At 33.1% G+C, this 19324-nt stretch overlaps 1 protein-coding gene across 1 annotated transcript in view; it reads right to left on the reverse strand.

Annotated features, from left to right (window-relative positions):
- Positions 1–19324, reverse strand: part of LOC145693235 (cilia- and flagella-associated protein 74-like) — a 124905-nt gene that overhangs the window by 92710 nt on the left and 12871 nt on the right. Inside the window, exon 2 of the mRNA XM_081769040.1 lies at positions 2033–3034. Coding sequence (XP_081625166.1) covers positions 2033–2986 — 954 coding nt within the window. The 5' untranslated portion in view covers positions 2987–3034. The remainder of the gene's footprint in view (positions 1–2032; positions 3035–19324) is intronic.

The following is a 19324-nucleotide window of genomic DNA, read 5'->3' on the forward strand; positions in this document are numbered from 1 at the left end:
GATCCAGAGGGGCTTAAATTTTTTTAAAAAAAGAGAAAGTTCCGATTTCTCTCAAAATTTTCCCCCTCAGGGACGTGATAGGGAAATATGAATGGTACCTTTGAAAGATTGCTCTATTCTGAAAATAAAACGAGATATGAACCATGATTCTACGATAAATAGTGAAGATGCTGTAGCCTCTTAACTGAAAGTCTATAATTTATCTTTAAAAGCTGGAATTTAAAAGGTTCAAATGAACATAATCTCGTATTCTATGTTCATCTGTGTATTTTTTTTATTTATGTAGTATGTTGTCAGTTTGATTTTTTTTAGAATACGACGAAGTGTGAGAGAAATAAAGGTTTAATAGTAGTGCGATACTAGACAGCGAATCTCGCATCCTCTCGCGCATATCTTTTTGGGAATTGTATTTTTTTAATACTACATATTTGTGGGATTTTATTTTCCATACTACGTGTATTACTTTGGTCTGACATGAAACCGTTTTAGGAGGATAACACTTAAAAAATTCCTAAGTCGAAAAATAAGAATCACCCTAACAACTACTGGGGTAATAAAAAATTAAATAGACTTAAAAGAAAAATACCCCAAGAACGCACTAAAAAGCAGACAGGCTATTAAAAATATTAACAAAAGCGCTAAGAAATAAAAATAACAAAAGCACTACAAGCAGAAAATAATAATAATAATAATAATAATAATAATAATAATAATAATAATAATAATAATAATAATAATAATACAGTGCTTAAAAGCAGAAGTTCTATAAAGAATTTTGGAATCTGTGCCAAACCAAAGAGTGTAATGTTTCAGAAAATTGCCACCCAAACTAATTTTATATTAGGCATTAATTTCCCATTTGCCTGTTCATGACAAGGACAAATAGGCTATCCACTTGCGTATCTATTAAATTCTCAAGCAATCAACATTCTACACTCATGTGATAATTATGATACTAATTAGTTAGAATGACTATTAAAAAGACCTACACAAGTTAGTAGTATTATTAATAACAAATTTGATCTAGAGAAAGTATAATGTAAGAAGGAACTGCAGTTACACACGTTGGTCAACCTTTAGTAAAAATGCCATTTCAAAATTAACATTGAATAATTACTAGAGGCACGAGATTTTCTAGATGCCTGATAAAACGAAATGAGTCAGAATTAAGTACTTTTCAGTTTCTTCACGTTTTATGATACTCTATTGTGTATTTTCATTGGTTTCCGTTGCACGATAAAACGCAAAATTGGCATTTTTGCGCGAAATTTTAAAAATACATTTTCATTAATTTTAAAACGCCAGTTTTCCCCTGACGGAATGGTAGAACTTGGCATGAACGGTGCATTTTTTGGTAATTCGGACACGACTATAGAGAACATGTTGCGCGTTAGCTATCACCATCGCAGCTAGATGGGGTGGAGATGTTTCAATTTGCTGACCAATGTCATGAATTGGTGATAAGTGACAAACGTACAACAATGAAGGAGGAAAATCTGGAAACATGTAACATGCTTATGTTTAATACTTAAATGTAACTTGTGTCTATGTGTTTCCAGAAGACAGCAAAACTTTCCTACTCATAGTAAGTTTAGTCACTGATTTTCCTTAAGTTTAATTTTTACAAAATGTAATTTTCTATAAGTGAAATTTACAATGTCAAATGAAATATTCAGTGTATTTTGTCTTTGGGTAATTAATGGTTTATTTCTGTAGTGATCTATGAATAAAAGAAACAATTGTAAAAAAGTCAGAGAAAATCTTTTCCACAAGAATTACAGAATGCGTAATTCTATTTGGAAAATGCGACAAAACGCGAAATATGAAACTCGAAATTTTCAAATTCTTATTGCGAAAAACTCATGTCCAACCACATTTAACGAGCAGAAATCATTTAAATGAAGAAGAAAAGGTTATTCGAGAATCAAAATATTTTGTGATAAATCTGCATTTTTTTTTTTTTATCTATAACATACGTATGTACTATGTTATAAGATTGTAAACTAATTAAAAGAGAAAGTAATAACTCTACCTCAAAAACAACACAACCAGGTTTCCATCTAACTGCTGTTTCTTCTTCCCTTTCCTTGGGGGGTACTTCCTCTTCTTTCAAGTTTTGAATTTTTTCAAGAGTGTCGAACAAAGCATTTATTTCATTTTTAGGTTTAATCTTTTCTCGCAGAGGCAATTCGACTTCTTCTCCTTTAGGTTTCTCTTTCTTATCAGTTTTCTCTTTTTTCTCTTTCTTAGATTTTTCCTCTTTTGGTTTCTTTTCCTTTGCTTCTTTCTTTCCTTTCTTTGTACTGGTTTTTTCTGTTTCTTTTATGGGGACTTCCTCTTCAGCTACAGCTTCTGACTCTTCCTCTACTAGTTCTTCCTCCTCCTCCACCAACTCTTCAAATTCAATAGTTTCCTTTCGCGCTAAGGCACGATGCCTGGTAGGCGTCCATTTTGATATTTGTTTTGCTTCCTGTTTCCGGTTTTGTTCTTCAACCAATCTACTAACAATGTCCCTGTACCTGGTTAATCTATCTAGCTTTTTCTTTTCTTTTTCCTTCTCGATTTTCCGATATTTACTAACGCATTTGCTGACGTTTGATGGCAAATTTGGACCGTACTTTTCTTGCAACATCTTTAATACTGCTTCTCTTCTCTTTTCCTCTTTCTTGTTTCTTAACATTATTTTACATCGTTCCCTTTCTGCTTCTTCCTCTATCTTTTGTTGTAAAGAGTATAAAGTATTAAAGTTTTTATGGAAGTCTTCTTCTTTCTGTTTCTTGTTCCACGCATTCTCCAGCCTCCTGTTGTAATCGGCTTTCATAATATCAAATTTCGCCAGAGGTCCATACAGAGAACGTGATTCAGATGTTGCACTTGACTCAGTAGAAATTGGTTCTCTGGATAGCTTTTCGTTTACTAAAAGTTGTTTGGCTTTCCTGGCAATCATGTTTTCAATTCGCATTCTTTTATCCTTGTTCATATCCATCTTGGTTGAGTATGAATGTTAATCCAGTATACTTTATGTATTTAAAACCTAAAATAAATGAAACAGTACATTATTAATATGAAACCAAGGCAAAATAGCACATTTTAACTCTCTATTTTTACTAGAATTGAGTAGCTAATCCATCTTTGTATTTTTATAATTTATTTCTATGGGAAATTATTTTTATCTTTGTTCTAAATAAGTTGTGATATTAATTATATGATTTTACTGATTTCTTCTTCAAGTCTAGTTAAATGTCTTTTACTTTTTCAAAATAAATTTATATCAAATTACTTAAATTTGATTAATAAATATTAAAATTCTGTATCATCATCATCATCATAGGTATTCTGCCATTATTGCCCGGTCACTTGCTGCAACTGAGAAGTTTCCATGCTCCACGGTCTTCCGCTAACATCTTCGTCTTAGTGTACGATTTTTCTGTTTTGATATTGTCCATTAATTGTAGTCTCCTTCACCCCCTCCCTCTTTCCTGCGACCATACCCTCCAAAACGTCCCTCATGATACCGTTCCTTCTTATTCAATGTCTCAACCAATTTCTATTCTTCTTCTTGTTAATAATATCTAAAATTTTATTTTCTCCCTTACCATTTCTAACACCATCTCATTCGTTTTCCGCTCAACCCAGCTAATTTGCTCCATTCTTCTCCCCACTCAAATATCGAAAGCTTCCATTCGTTTTTCATTTTTGCGTAATGTCAATGTTTTTGACCCATACAGTACAATACTCCACACGAGGCATTTTATGAGTCTTTTTCTCAACTCTTTGTTCAAGGTCCCATAAAATAGTACTTTCTTCCTCTTAAATACTTCTTTCGCCATTCCTATCCTTGCTTTTATTTCACGTTCACATTTCGTATCGTTACTAATAACACTACCCAGGTATCGAAAACTAGTCACCTATTCTATTTTCTCACCTCCTACTTCTATATTTGACACCGATCCCTTCGTTGCAATCACCATGGCTTTCGTCTTTCTAACATTTATTTTTCATCTCATATTCTTCACAGCCCTTTCTCAAATTTTCTAACATCTTATTGATTTTCTCTTCAGATTCTGCAACAGGCGCCATATTATCTGCAATCCGTATACACTTAATCATTCAACCCTATCAACAATTAATCATTCAACTGTATACACTTATACCTACTGTAATGCCGTCTTCATTTTGTAAGCTGTTCTTCACTATCTCTTCTAGGTAGATATTAAATAATGTAGGTGAGAGATAGCATCCCTGTCGAACTCCCTTTCCAATTGCATTCTCCTCTGTCATTTCCTCCCCTATTTTAACTTGGTAGTTCATATATAAGTTTCTTATGAGTCTTTGATCTTTCCATTCTAATCCAACTTTCTTTAGAACTTCCAACAGCAATTCCCAATTCAAGTGGTCAAAAGCATTTTCTAGATCAATAAATACTACATACACCTCTTTCCCTTTTTCTATAAACTTTTCACCGATCACTCTTAATTATCCCATTGCATCTCTTAAAATTATGTTTAATATTATTTAATTTTCACTAAGCAAGGAATATTTCAATAGATTTGAAGAAGAAGTCAATAGAATCCATGCATCCTGTTAATTTCAAAGAAAACTGAAGAATAATTCCCCATAGACAGCGGCGTATTTAGGATTTTGTTTCAGGGGGAGCTATGCACAAGCACATATTTTTCTTTTGGGTTCCGACAAATTTTAAAGAAGTTCATTTTTCTTCCTTTAATATTTGTAGGCACTTCCAGGTATGAGAAAGAAAACATTGAGTGAGAGTTGGGAGGGGGCAGAAATAACTGAAAGGCAAGATAATATCTAAATTATCAGGAAGGAAATGCGCGGGGGGAAGGTATGAAATTTGGTGACGGCACATTTTAGAAAAATAAGTAGCCTATCGTTTAAAATTAAATACAGATCCGCGATAAAGAAAAGAAATTTAAGTCATTTAGAAGAAAAGGCGAAATTTGAATGAAATAATCAAAGAATAAAACAGTTATGATCAACAGAAGGATATTAATATTATTAAACAATATTGTATTAAGCAATATACAACATTTTGTTCTTACATATTTTTTACAACTAATTTAATAACTACATTTAAAAAAACAGCTCCTTGTGAATAGTATGGTGATTAAGGCCTATATAAAGATACACATTTCCTTAGTTTTGGTGTTACTGACGACGGCCTACTTGAATCACAACTGACAACGGTCGAAAGTATGATAGAAGAAACGAAAGAAAGTAACGACTAAGAAAAAGAAACAGAAAAGTAAAATGGACAAAAAGAGAAAAGTATAAAAACGCAGTTCTTACATCGAATGAAATTTGACAAATACTGTATTATTTCTGATCAAAGAGCATAAGAAAATGGAAAGTCAATGAAATTCTTAGAAATGGTAAGAAGAATTATTGTTGTACGTGAAATGTAAAAAACTAATCAATTTATTTGGGGGGAGGGAGGTTGAGTCCGATAGCCCCCTAAATACGCAAAATTAGCCAAAGAGCGCCCATCCTGGGGGACCGGGTGCCCCTTCCCCCAATGCTCATCTGGGTCGCTGCATTGTATTTATGAATTTACAATATTTGACATAATTTGAATTCAATTTGTCACAGAACTACAAGTGCATCATAGGAAATATGAAACATTTACGTGCATCAAATGGCGCGTTAATATGTATAAATTTCGTTTTTGTCACTGATGCGCAGCATTTTCAACCCGAAAGAACGATTGAAAATAAAAACGGTTCATTTGAGACATGTAAATACATTGTAGTTTAGATTACTCGATTGATGCAGATTTCTGCATCTTTCCTGATGCATTTCTTCTTGTGAGCGTCACCTGCCGTGTTTTCTTTGAAGCTCGCCTCCAGCACTTACTGCGCATGATCGACTAGTTTTCGTGTTGTTATGAAGCGAATTCTGACTTATTGTGTGTGTGTTTGTTTAGTGCTAACTGCGGAGGTAAGTATATTAAAATACGTTATTACTGTATTACGTACTTTGATTCTGAATTGAAATTTAGAATTTCTGTTTATAATGATGAGCTAGTGTCAGGTAGTGGAAGCATGTAGCTATTAAGACAAGTACCCGTTAGCAAAACAAATATAACAACAAGGAAAGAGAAAAGCCATAAGGGGTCCTCAAAAGGAACTCGTTTCCTGCACGAATTCACAAAGGAGTGAACAAATATTTAGGTTAACTACAGTTCAATGTTTAAAGGAAACTCACCTGCTTGTGATTTATTTCCAAGAAATGAAAAAAAAATCACTTGACAAAAATCATCGTATCAACACACCAGCAATTAGTGATGAGTGTATGCTAGTGACTCATGCTACCAATTTACATAAAAGTACGTATAATTTCGGAAAATAATTTCAGCTTTAAAACAAAAATGGTGCTGGCTGCTAGGTTCTCATTAAAAATATCCAATGCATGCGTGAAGTGGAGCGCTATTATTATTATTATTATTATTATTATTATTATTATTATTATTATTATTATTATTATTATTATTATTATTATTATTATTATTACGGTGAAGGTTGATTATTTAGAAAAAACTTTATTTAGCTCGCATAAGTTGGTAGTCCTGCACCAAAGGCATCGATTCTGGGGGGTTTAGTGGCCTGGGATCCAAAAATTGAAATGGCCCTCTAATAAGGGGGCCCAAATTGCTAAGTTGAAGCAGGTTATCCTATTTCTACAATACATGGTCATTCATTTTTCCCTTCTACGAATGCATATCTTCCATAGAGCCCCCCAAAGTTACACAGAAAACGGCGCCCTTGTCCTGCACATACCAATAATAGAGTACCTAAGGTCACGGATGGTTACGTAATTGTGATGTTTCGGTCAGAGTGTCGAGCCAAAAGCCCCGATTTAGTGATATTGAAATAAGTATTAACAAAACACGGGTAAGCCTACTATTGAGCAGGAAATAAATTGAAGGTTAACAACAGTAGAGTAGATATCCCCTCCTTCATAAGCGTGGGAAAATTTTGGCGATATCATTTCCTGGAATTGGGAGGCAAGTTTCGACAAGCCTTTAGTTGCTATGGTCATAGCCTTTTACGGCTACCAGAGAAGTGCGTGGGAAAATTTTGGTTTATCTGAACGTGTATGAGAACAGTTTGTTGTTATGTTGCTAGTCTTGGATGGCTTTATCGTCTTGGGTGGTTATACTCTTGGAGGGATCATAGTCCTATCAGTTATCATGATCGAAGCTTCATGATTGATTGATTGATTTTTGCTTTTCGTTATGTATTGAATAACTAGATGCTCTTGGCCTTCATAGTCTTGGATGCTCATACTGTTGGCCGGATCAGAGTCCTATCAGTTATCATGATCGAAGCTTCCCAATGGTTTGATTGAATGATTTTTCGTTATGAATTTGAACCCCCAAACCCCTCCACTTCCTCCTGCGAAGAACGTAAGGGAACGTTGTTACTATGCTCATACTCTTGGACGGCGAAGCTTCCGAATTGATTGATTGATTGATTTTTGCTTTTCGCTATGTATTGAATAGCTAAATGCTCTTGGACGGATGAGAGTTCTATTAGTTATCACGATCGAAGCTTCCGAATTGATTGATTGATTTTTGTCTTTTCATTATGAATTTGAATCTCCCAAACCCCTCCACACTACTCCCTCCTGCGAAGAACGTAAGCGAACGTTGTTACTATGCTCATACTCTTGGCCGGCTATCACGTTCGAAGCTTCCCAATTGATTGAATATCAAGTTCGAAGTTTCCCAATTGATTGATTGATTTTCGTCTTTTCGCTATGTATTGAATAGCGAAGAGCATACTTAATGTCTTAAAATATTCAATGCTTTCTCATCGAGAATCGAACCTGTACACTAAACGCAAGATCGGTGCTTCGCGATTTCCTGTACACTAAACGCAAGATTGGTGCTTCGCGATTTAGAGTTGAATTAATTCTTGCATGAAAAAAAAAGAATTTCATGTATTGGTTTTAGCGTAGCATATGATATGTACATTGTTCGAAGCTCTTCATTTCGAAGCTCTATAACACTTTCAAGTGTTCAATGCCCCCTTTCTCTCTCTTTTTATCATCGAGAATCGAACCCGGACCAAAGTGGTATTAAAACATAAATAACAACCATAAAAATTAATTTAAAAAATACAGCATCATATTATTATTATTATTATTTTGGGGAGTGAAAGTGAAGCAGACAACTAAACTTGATTGTAGCTTCGCTAACTTATGAAATAAAGACTTTACACAAAATTCTACTTTGGTAGGGAGCTGGGATCGAATTTGGTACTTCATGATTTTAAAGTTGAACTAGTCCTTGCATGAAAAAAAAAGAATTTCACTTCGTTTTCACGACAGATAGGATCGAATGACTTTCATGTCTTAAAATGTGTAATGTTTTCTCAACGAGGATCGAACCAGCAGGACACGGGAATCAAACGCAAGACCTGAGAATCAAACGCAAGACCTGTACTTTACGACCATTGAGTTGAATTAATCCTTGCATGAAAAAAAAAAAGAATTTCACGTATATAGCACATCGTTTCACGACAGAAAGGAACGAAATAGAAATATTTAATGCTCTTTCACTAAGAATCGAACCAGAACCCTAATATATGCTTTTATTTTGAAAGTTCTCTCATCGGAATCGAAGGTGAGACCAGTACTTTACGATTTAGAGTTGAATTAATCCTCGCACGGAGGAATCCAACTTGAGGTGAGCACTCTATCACTGAATGTCAGTGCCTCGCATATAGATTAGATTTTATTTTTAAAAAAAACTTTTCGTCTTCTTTTTTTTTCTAGTCGTCTTGTATTGGGTAGCTAGATTCCACCCCATCACCCCCCGCAGACCTATCTTGTAATGCTAAGAATAGAAGTTCCCAGGTTTTCTGCGAAGAGTTTTGAGGAGTTTGACCTGATCTTATTCTCACGAAACGGCTGGAAAATTTTCGTCTGGAACCTTCTCAGGAAATTGAGTTGATAAGACGATTGTTGTGGTTCATGGATGTTTTTAAAACGTATTGGTAGCGGAAGCACTTCTCATAGCATATCATAATGTTTTAAAAACGTAGGATGAGAAAATTTGTATGCTCAAATCATCAGGGTTGATTGTATTGCATGTGAAAAGTATTATATGGATATTCACATGATGGTGATGAGATATTGCGCTATAACATTCCCATAGCACAAAAGATTACGCCCCCACGAAATGTCTGTAGGTTATGAACTATTTGTTTATCTAATTTGGTCTTGGGATTCTCACGAATTCACTTGTAAGTGTTCATGGGAATAGAATTTGTTTGCAGACTGTTCTTTGATCGAATAGACCTTAGTTGCTCAGGGGAATATCGCATTGCATGAATCGTGAATATCATATTTTCAAACGTATACAGCATTTGAGATTACATGTATGTTTGTTGTCGGCTTCACATACGAACATACTCACGTGCGACTGAAGATAGTGTAATCTGAATGCGAAAACGCTGAGTTTGTGTAATGAAAAAAATAAGTCTGGTAATAGATAAGATTTACTAAAGATGATATTTTGATACATCTATCAAATAATGTGTGTGAATAAGGAAATGAAATTGAATAAGGATATTAAATGTAGCAGGGGATAGGTGGGGAGATTTTATTCGTTTGGAAAAGCTCATATGTTTCTTGAAAACAGTTATCATAATAAACTTGCTTTATTTTTGACTTCCAATACTCTCCCATCCGTAAATCGAACTCAGGATCACGTTCCGTGTTAGATATTAGAACAGCTGAAGGTGCTGAAAAGATGAGCAGACGGCACAGCGGCAAAGCGCTTACATTTGGTATATGATGGTCCCTAGCTCGACTACCGAATATATTAGCTCATGATGCCTTAGCATAATGGGCATAATCGTAGGACATTAAATAAATAAATTTGTGATGGGGCAACAACGTGTTCGTTGATTCTCATGTGATATTTCCGCTTCATCTCATAATATCAGTTCATTTACCTTAATCATCCTTTCATCTTGGTCTAAAAGAGATATTCGTGGGGCGTTAAACTGAAAGATTTCATCTTTATCGTTGCACACCCCCATCAACATGTGTAACATTCTACATTTAGTCGTGTTTCTGTTCTTATGGTTAGGTTTGAAAATTTACATTTTAATAAAAAAAATAAAAGAAACGAAAAATCGTCTTAGACGTTCCTTAAGTAGAATTACTTTGAACAAGAAATCTTAATTCTGTGGCGAGGGTACGTCCCTCATGATATAGTTCATTCTCGAGACGAGATAGAATACATCGAGAAGCAAGCTCGACGATACCTTTACAAAAAATTTATGATGAGATCCAATGTCGGACAGAACTTCTTATAAAAGTCATAGAAAAAGGATTCATTCTGTTTTCACTGTTGTAAATTAAGGCTTTAATTGAAAGATATCCGTTAAATCGTGTAATATGGCAACTCGACTTGGAAGTACAAGACATCACATACAAATTTTGCCTTCATGTGTTACTAGCCTAGATGCTCAGTATAATAATAAGGGCGTCAACGCATCTCTCTCTGTTTCAGACCAATCTCAAAGTTCGTGAAGAAAAATTTATTACTTTTAGATTCATTTAAATGTATGTTAATTAGTTTAAATAACTTTTTTCGGTATTTCAAATTTTGTTTCCCACATATTAGAGTCGTAGGCCTTTCTCAAGTTAATAAATAATTGATATGTATGGATATAGCATTAGCCCTTGTTTAGTTGTAAAATTAGTGTAATAAATCTTTTGCACCCATGATAAGTAAATTCTCTCATTACACTATTCGTTAACTTACTTAGTTGCAAATTTCATTATTTATGCAATTCAGCTTATTTCGTTTACGATTTACTTCCTATGTGATCAAAGAAATGATCTTTGTTCGTGGGATTTCTTAAGACATCATGTTCTCACACAATGTTAAGGAAAATCGATGAGCTTGAAAATTTTCAATCCTGTGTGAATGTATTAAGTTTTGTGTCTCACGCAGGAGAGTCCTTTATTATTATTATTTCCATCGAGAGATAAGAAAGGTATCCTGCGAATTCTTAAGATAATGAGGACAAGGTGATTTAATGGTCATACATATAGAATACGTCTTCGAGAGTGAACATATTATTCATTAGTTAAAGATGGCATCAACGACGATGGTGACTAAGAAAGAGTGTTTGCTGTTAAGTGTCCAATATGGACTTAGTTCAATGAAAACAAAATTAATTTGTATTGGTTTGGATAATGATACATTTGAGCCAGTGATCCGTATTGGTAAAGGAATTATTTTTGGAGTCGAGTTAAATTTGTCGGAGTGGGGAAAACTTGTACATTTGATCCCATTTGTTTCGGATTATTTAAATTCGCAAGTTGAAAGTACATCTATAAATTCTCTTGGACGAGATAATGAACTGCTGTTGCGAAACTTGATGGGTGAGAAAATAGTTATAATAGAGAAAAAAGGTACACTTCATGCTCCTCGAAACAGTGTATACTTAAATTCAAGCGAGTGGTTTCATTTTTTGGAAATATTACCATGTATTGAGCATGCTGTAAAAAAAAGTAAACTTTGCATTGAGGTGGTACGTGAATATTTTCATTTGTGTACAGTGACTATTCGCAATCATGTAGAATCGCAATGTCTTGCATGTACTGGACTTCAGGCAATTCATACGTGTGTAAATGAACAAAATATTATTAGTGAAATGAACAATAGTTTTCCGAATGTATCTCCGGCTTTGAAGAAGGACGGTGATATAAACATTGATGATGAAAGATTAAAATTGGAAATGAAAGTATTATGTAAACAAAAAATTATAGAAGCAATCAGGGATGAATTATTTGACACAATTCAAACACAATCATGGTGGGGGGAAACTGATACTCAACCTGTGGATGACATCGATGAGATGGATATGTGTTGATAAAAAAGAAGAAAAAATATTTTTCAGTGTAGTGATTTTAGTGAAAAGTGATATATATTTTTATGACGTAAATTGAGTGACAAGAGGATATCTAACTATCTGAAAATTATATACATTATCAAGTTTACTATACGAATAGTGAAATGAAACACGCAAAGAAAGAAAACATATGTTTCAGTCTAGTGATTTTATTAAAGTGATATATTTTATACATTTCTGAAAAAATGTATCATTCATTAGTGAGTAACATTTTACGTTGTACGCAAAAAACGTATTTGAATTCATTATTATGAAAAGAAAAAATATGTTTTTCAGTGTAGTGATTTTAGTGAAAGTGATATATTTTATACATTTCCGATTATGTATCATTCATTAGTTCACTAATATTTTACGTTGTATTAAAAATCGTATTTGAATTCATTCACCAATAAAAAACTAATTAAAAAAAGAGCTATTAGGTTTAGATTTAATCTTGTACATTTGTTTGGAAGTTTTACATTTTAATAAAAGTAAAAGAAACGAAAAATCATCTTAGACGTTCCTTAGGTAGAATCACTTAGAGCAGGAAATCTTAATTTGTGAAAAGTTATGTACCAAATTCACCGTTTGAATATTAATATTATTATTATTATTATTATTATTATTAATATTATTATTATTATTATTATTATTATTATTAATTTGGGGAGTAGATTCGTTTGATATAAATCGACAAGTACATTTTTTTCAAATTCGAAATGAAACAGAAACATCCGAGTCTCATAGACAATACTAGTTCACTCAAGTTTTATAATTAAAAAAGAGCTATTAGGTTTAGATTTAATCTTGTACATTTGTTTGGAAGTTTTACATTTTAATAAAAGTAAAAGAAACGAAAAATCATCTTAGACGTTCCTTAGGTAGAATCACTTAGAGCAGGAAATCTTAATTTGTGAAAAGTTATGTACCAAATTCACCGTTTGAATATTAATATTATTATTATTATTATTATTATTATTATTATTATTATTATTATTATTATTATTATTATTATTAATTTGGGGAGTAGATTCGTTTGATATAAATCGACAAGTACATTTTTTTCAAATTCGAAATGAAACAGAAACATCCGAGTCTCATAGACAATACTAGTTCACTCAAGTTTTATAATTAAAAAAAGAGCTATTAGGTTTAGATTTAATCTTGTACATTTGTTTGGAAGTTTTACATTTTAATAAAAGTAAAAGAAACGAAAAATCATCTTAGACGTTCCTTAGGTAGAATCACTTAGAGCAGGAAATCTTAATTTGTGAAAAGTTATGTACCAAATTCACCGTTTGAATATTATTATTATTATTATTATTATTATTATTATTATTATTATTATTATTATTATTATTATTATTATTAATTTGGGGAGTAGATTCGTTTGATATAAATCGACAAGTACATTTTTTTCAAATTCGAAATGAAACAGAAACATCCGAGTCTCATAGACAATACTAGTTCACTCAAGTTTTAGCCCTCAGACAATGTTTTAATGTTACATGTGGCATATATCAGTTGATTTTGAGTTTAACGTCCCGTTTGACAGTGAGGCTATATGAGACGTGACCCTACTGATTAACGTGGAATCCAAACCACATGAGCTCCCGACGGGAATCGAACTTGCACCTCCCACGCGAAAGGACTGAGAGTTGCTCATTCCTTATTGTCAGTTCAGAAAGAAGCAGAATACAGGGAGAGTTAATCTTTGATATCGCGGAATCTTTCTTTGAATTCATTTTTCCAATACTGAAGCTTCTTGGTATGCAACCTGTACAAAGCAAATGTATTGTACTTGTTTCATACTTAACACAAATTGGTAAATGTATGAAGCCTTCGTTTTGTAACAGTTTCTCCCAGAGCTGCAACTTGTGTTCTAACGTTTTATTTACGTAATGTTTGCAGTAATTATGTTTTTCCTTAAAGTTTCAAATTAAAATGTGACAAATATTTCGTAATATCATCTGCCATGAAAGAAACATATTGTAACCATAAAGAATCTGTCAGTAAGTTTGTGCTTTGTTCTTTGATTTGAAGAAAATTGCTAATTCCATCTCTCAAGTTCTAGGAACTTTTCAGACCCATGGAGCACAGGATACCGAGCACACTTCTTTGCGATAGGGAAACCTAGAATATTTATGCAAATCTTCCAAGAAAACAGCAATTTGTCGCTGGTTTAAGCCATATGAACATTGTCTATGTGAACTATCTTTGAACGTATCACAAAGTGACCCAAAGTAGATATACATACCTGCATTGATCAAGTATGACATTTTAATTTATTAAGATAATGAATTTATATGTTTCGGTCTATTCCGAGTTTAGGCATAAGTGAAAAGGAATTAAGAGCAAATAATGAAGAAACTAAGTCAATATATTGTATGTATGGGTTGCAATAAGTAAATGAAAATTCCATGAGCTGATCAGTACGGGGGTGTATATCTACTTTTGGGCCATTATATATATATACGAATACTTCTTTCTTGTTTTCTGAAGGTGAACCGAGGGTCACAAAGAAATGATTCAAGGGCCACATGCAGCTCACAAGTTTGAAATACTTGTTCTACAGTTACAGGTTAATTCTGTTACCGGAAAAATGGCAGATCATATGTATTTGAAGTTTCATTGCGTTATTTTCAAATCACAAGTGTATTCTCAAATTTTGAACTTCAAAGGACAATGCTTTTCAGACAACTGATGTAGATCTACCAAAATTTAGTTTTTATTAAGTAAGGAATATTTTAAGAAGATATTAGTAGAATAAATTATTAACATTTCAGTTCATTTCAAAGAAGAAAGAAAAATAAATCCTCTATAAGTCAATGGACAAAAAAGAAGATGACACACAACACGCAACATTATCCATCATTTCTCAAAATGGATTAAATTTCCATTATATGGACTGAAGTTGAGGATTTTGAAAGACTTTGAGGCTCAATATGAATCAATTATATACAGACTTGATGCCACAAAGAAAAAACTATGTAGCGTACGTAAAATCGTAGGTTACATGCGTAAATCTTAGGGATAGGCGTGAGTCGAGTCAAATGTAATTTTCTCGAGTTGAGTTTCGAGTCGAGTTACTGTTTTCAGGTCGAGTTTCGAGTCGAGTTGAGTTTCATAAATGGCTCGCTTCTTCAGCTCATTTTAAGTCGTTTTGGAATCGTAGTCTTATTAAACTGGAAAAGGAAAGCCATGAGAAATATAAGCAATAATGTGAAATACTTTTAGTGTTTCTCACGACTTTTTTTTTATTAAATCCATGTTGATAGAGAGAAAGGTAGAAGGACGACCAAGCATAGAATATCTAGATCTTTGATAACGTCACAGGTTGTAATTCCTCTTTGTAAAATAATCCATCAGTGGTTCCTTTGTTCCTATCTTCACTGTCTGACAAAATATGACACGATTCGAGAAACTTTTCGGTACGAAAAAAGAGATAAGTCGCAAATCGACAAGTACATTTTTTCAAATTCGAAATGAAACAGAAACATCCGAGACTCATAGTCAATACTAGTTCACTCAAGTTTTAGTCCTTAGACACTGTTTTAATGTCACATGTGGTATATATAAAAGCTTTAAATTGATATAGCAATTGCACGAACACGATGTATTTTCAAACTCAAGACAATACAAAAACATCCGAGATTTATGAGCATTAATAATTCACACACATCCGAGACTTATGAGCAATACTAGTTCGCCCAAGTTTTTGTGATGAGGAAGATGTCCACATTAGACAAAATTTACAGAAAATTCGGAATATTAAGGAATGTTGGTGATCTGACCCAGAACATACCTTTTCATTACAGTAAACAAAGAACAGAAATGAACATGAATTGTACCTCAAATGATGTGTACAGGTTCGATTTTAATCACAGTTCCCATGAAGTAAACTTTGTGATGTACAAACATCGTGTGTGTGTGAGTAACGTTTATGTTTCTAACTTCTTATTCAAAGATTCACAAGATGGGTTATTTCTTATTTAAATGCTTCTTTCAACATTCCTACTCTATCTTTGTTTTTAAATCACGTTCACATTTTATGTTTTATCTAATAACTACAGAGATATAAAAGTAGAAACAAAATGTACAAATGAAGGGGTGGATTGAAAGATTTATTATGAAGATCTAAAGCTGAAACCTCAAAATACTATTACTAGGGTAACGAGTAATGCCAACAAAATGAGAGAAACTTCTCGATACAAAAAGAGGCAAGTCTCAATTCAATAAGTACATTTTCAAATTCGAGATGATACAAAAACATAGGTACGTTCAAAAAAGTTTGTGATAACTTGATCCAAGATCCAATATATTTTAGAAAAAACGATATCGAAATTAGAAATTTGTACACGCAAGCCCATTATCAACGATGATTTTTTATTTATATTACCCCTGTTAGCAGTGACTTTGGGGGAATTGCTAGAGTTAGGAGGATATAGATATTTTTTTTATCCGTAGTGTCATCACTTATCAAAGCTTGTTGACCATTACGTGATGCAACTTTTTTTTTCGCATTAAAGGTTCATCTGAAAATTTCAGATTTGTGCAATTTTTCGAAGTGTAAGTGGTCAGTTACAGTTACAGATTCGATTAACAGAATATAAGTCTAGGTACATCTTTAATAGTGTAATTCAAATTGTGGGCCTAATATCAACATGTGCAGAGCTATGTAAAAATGCATGATGTATTATATCACAGAATACTACATTGCTAGATCTACCCACTTTCTCAGATTTGTTCAAAAAACGTAACACAAGACTATTGTAATTCGTCATCTGAATTACCTTTTCTTACTTGTCTTAAAAAAGCAATACATCTTCGCGGATAATCATTTAGCGCCCATACAGCCAGTTGAGAAAATTTCTTTTCCTATTACAGTACTGACTTGACAAGTTATCAAATTATAACTACACGCAAGCCCATTATCAACGATGATTTTTTATTTATATTACCCCTGTTAGCAGTGACTTTGGGGGAATTGCTAGAGTTAGGAGGATATAGATATTTTTTTTATCCGTAGTGTCATCACTTATCAAAGCTTGTTGACCATTACGTGATGCAACTTTTTTTTTCGCATTAAAGGTTCATCTGAAAATTTCAGATTTGTGCAATTTTTCGAAGTGTAAGTGGTCAGTTACAGTTACAGATTCGATTAACAGAATATAAGTCTAGGTACATCTTTAATAGTGTAATTCAAATTGTGGGCCTAATATCAACATGTGCAGAGCTATGTAAAAATGCATGATGTATTATATCACAGAATACTACATTGCTAGATCTACCCACTTTCTCAGATTTGTTCAAAAAACGTAACACAAGACTATTGTAATTCGTCATCTGAATTACCTTTTCTTACTTGTCTTAAAAAAGCAATACATCTTCGCGGATAATCATTTAGCGCCCATACAGCCAGTTGAGAAAATTTCTTTTCCTATTACAGTACTGACTTGACAAGTTATCAAATTATAACTATTCCAAAGATAACGTGAAAACAGATTAATTCATTTGTTCACGAATTAATGCGAAAAAGAAAATTTGTCAACTGAAGAATACTTTCTTTTTCGTGTGTACAGGTAGATTATATGACTATACGTAATAATGATCTACTGTATCTCCAACAAATATAGATCAAAACTTATTGGCCATTACGTGATGCAACCTTTTTTCGTTAGTAATTCAAATTGCGAATCTGATGTCGACATGTGCAGAGTTATATAAAAATGCATCATGTATTATTTCGCAGAATATTACATTGCTACTCCTTCTGTATATAGGATAGGTCAGTGTTTCTTTCTTTAGATATATGCTATCTTTTGCTGTTCAGCATTACGTCAGAACATCACGTTAACACTTCTCAGTTTTGTTGATGAATGTCTTGGTTTAATATTTATCTTCACACGTATGTAGTTCATTCTTTTTTTTTTTAAGTAAACTTACGATGTTTAAAGATGATGATGGTGAATGTGTACAATAGATTTCAATCTTTTAATGAAGTCATTCGATTCATTTTTAATGTTAGACTTTCGTTTTGAAAAGTAATTAATTTTCTAAGAAACGATTACATGTTACTCTTGTGCACATCACATCTTTGCAAATACTATCTAATGTAACCACTAACGTTTTGAATCAGGTCCAGTTGGAACAAAATTTTCTAAAAGGGAGCATGGACATGTCAATTTTTGGTTGCTAATCATGACTCACATGTTCGCCAAATATTAGTAATTTTAAGCATTACCTCATTAGCCTCCTCCTTGGTATTATCACAATGGAAAGTTCGCTGACGGTATTCGTAACTTTTTGTAAAAGAGTGATGAGTAATCACAATTTAATTTTTTAATGGCCATGATGGATCAATGGTTGAGTCCCATTGATAGATTGGCAACAGTCAGCCCCCAAATGTAGGGAGATATGCAGTAGAAGTTAGGAAAGACCCAATTCAATCATATTTTAGTTCATTTGCAAGCCTACCATGATAATCGTCGCTCCGCTCGTCATCCCTGTGGATAAGGGCATGGGTACAGTGAATACTTCTGGTGCTTGTGGTTCCTGTCTCAATCCGAGTTCATGTTAATAGGTAATTGTGGTAAACAAAAAAACTGTGAGCATTAGTTCTCCTATTTACTTCTACTTTGTTATTTTTCTAAAGCAATTATGTCATGTTAGAAGAACATGTATCTTTTCTTTCTAGTACGTGTATTGTTCTTCTACTCATAAATTCATTGGATTTCAGGATGCATGATGTCTCAGTGATATAACGTTTATTCACATTGTCATTCTATCAACTAATATTTTTTCGTCTTAATCATATGTCCTTTTACCGAGAAAGGGTATATTTATGGGGACGTATCTTTATTTCTCCGAGGGTCTTTACATGATGTACAAACCTATTACATTTTAGGTTTGAGGAGTATGGTTGTTCAGTGGTAAAGGATTTACAATCAGTACTTCGTTTTTCAAATGCTGAAGCTTCTTGGTATGCGTGCCTCAGATTTGGCAATCATCACACCTTCAGTTAATTACTCTAAAAAAGAAAGATAACGAATTCGGAATTTGTTAGATTCATGTTTCTTCAAGGCTGATGATGATGATGATGCTGATGATAATGTTAGGTGTTCAGTATAATAATAATAAATAAGGGCATAAACACATCTCTCTTTGTTTCAGACAATTCTCATAGTTCGTGAAGAAAAAATTATTACTTTTAGATTTATTTGCCAACGAATGGAGAAACTTTTCGGTACGAAAAGACATAAGTCGCAAATCGACAAGTACATTTTTTCAAATTCGAAATGAAACACAAACATCCGAGACGCGTAGTATTGTCACTAATGTACCTTCAAAAAAAACATGTTATGCTAAAAGAAAATGGCAATGCTGAT

Source organism: Thermobia domestica, chromosome 8, assembly GCF_964235325.1.
Source record: "Thermobia domestica chromosome 8, izTheDome1.hap1.1, whole genome shotgun sequence".
Taxonomy (NCBI): Eukaryota; Metazoa; Arthropoda; class Insecta; order Zygentoma; family Lepismatidae; genus Thermobia; species Thermobia domestica.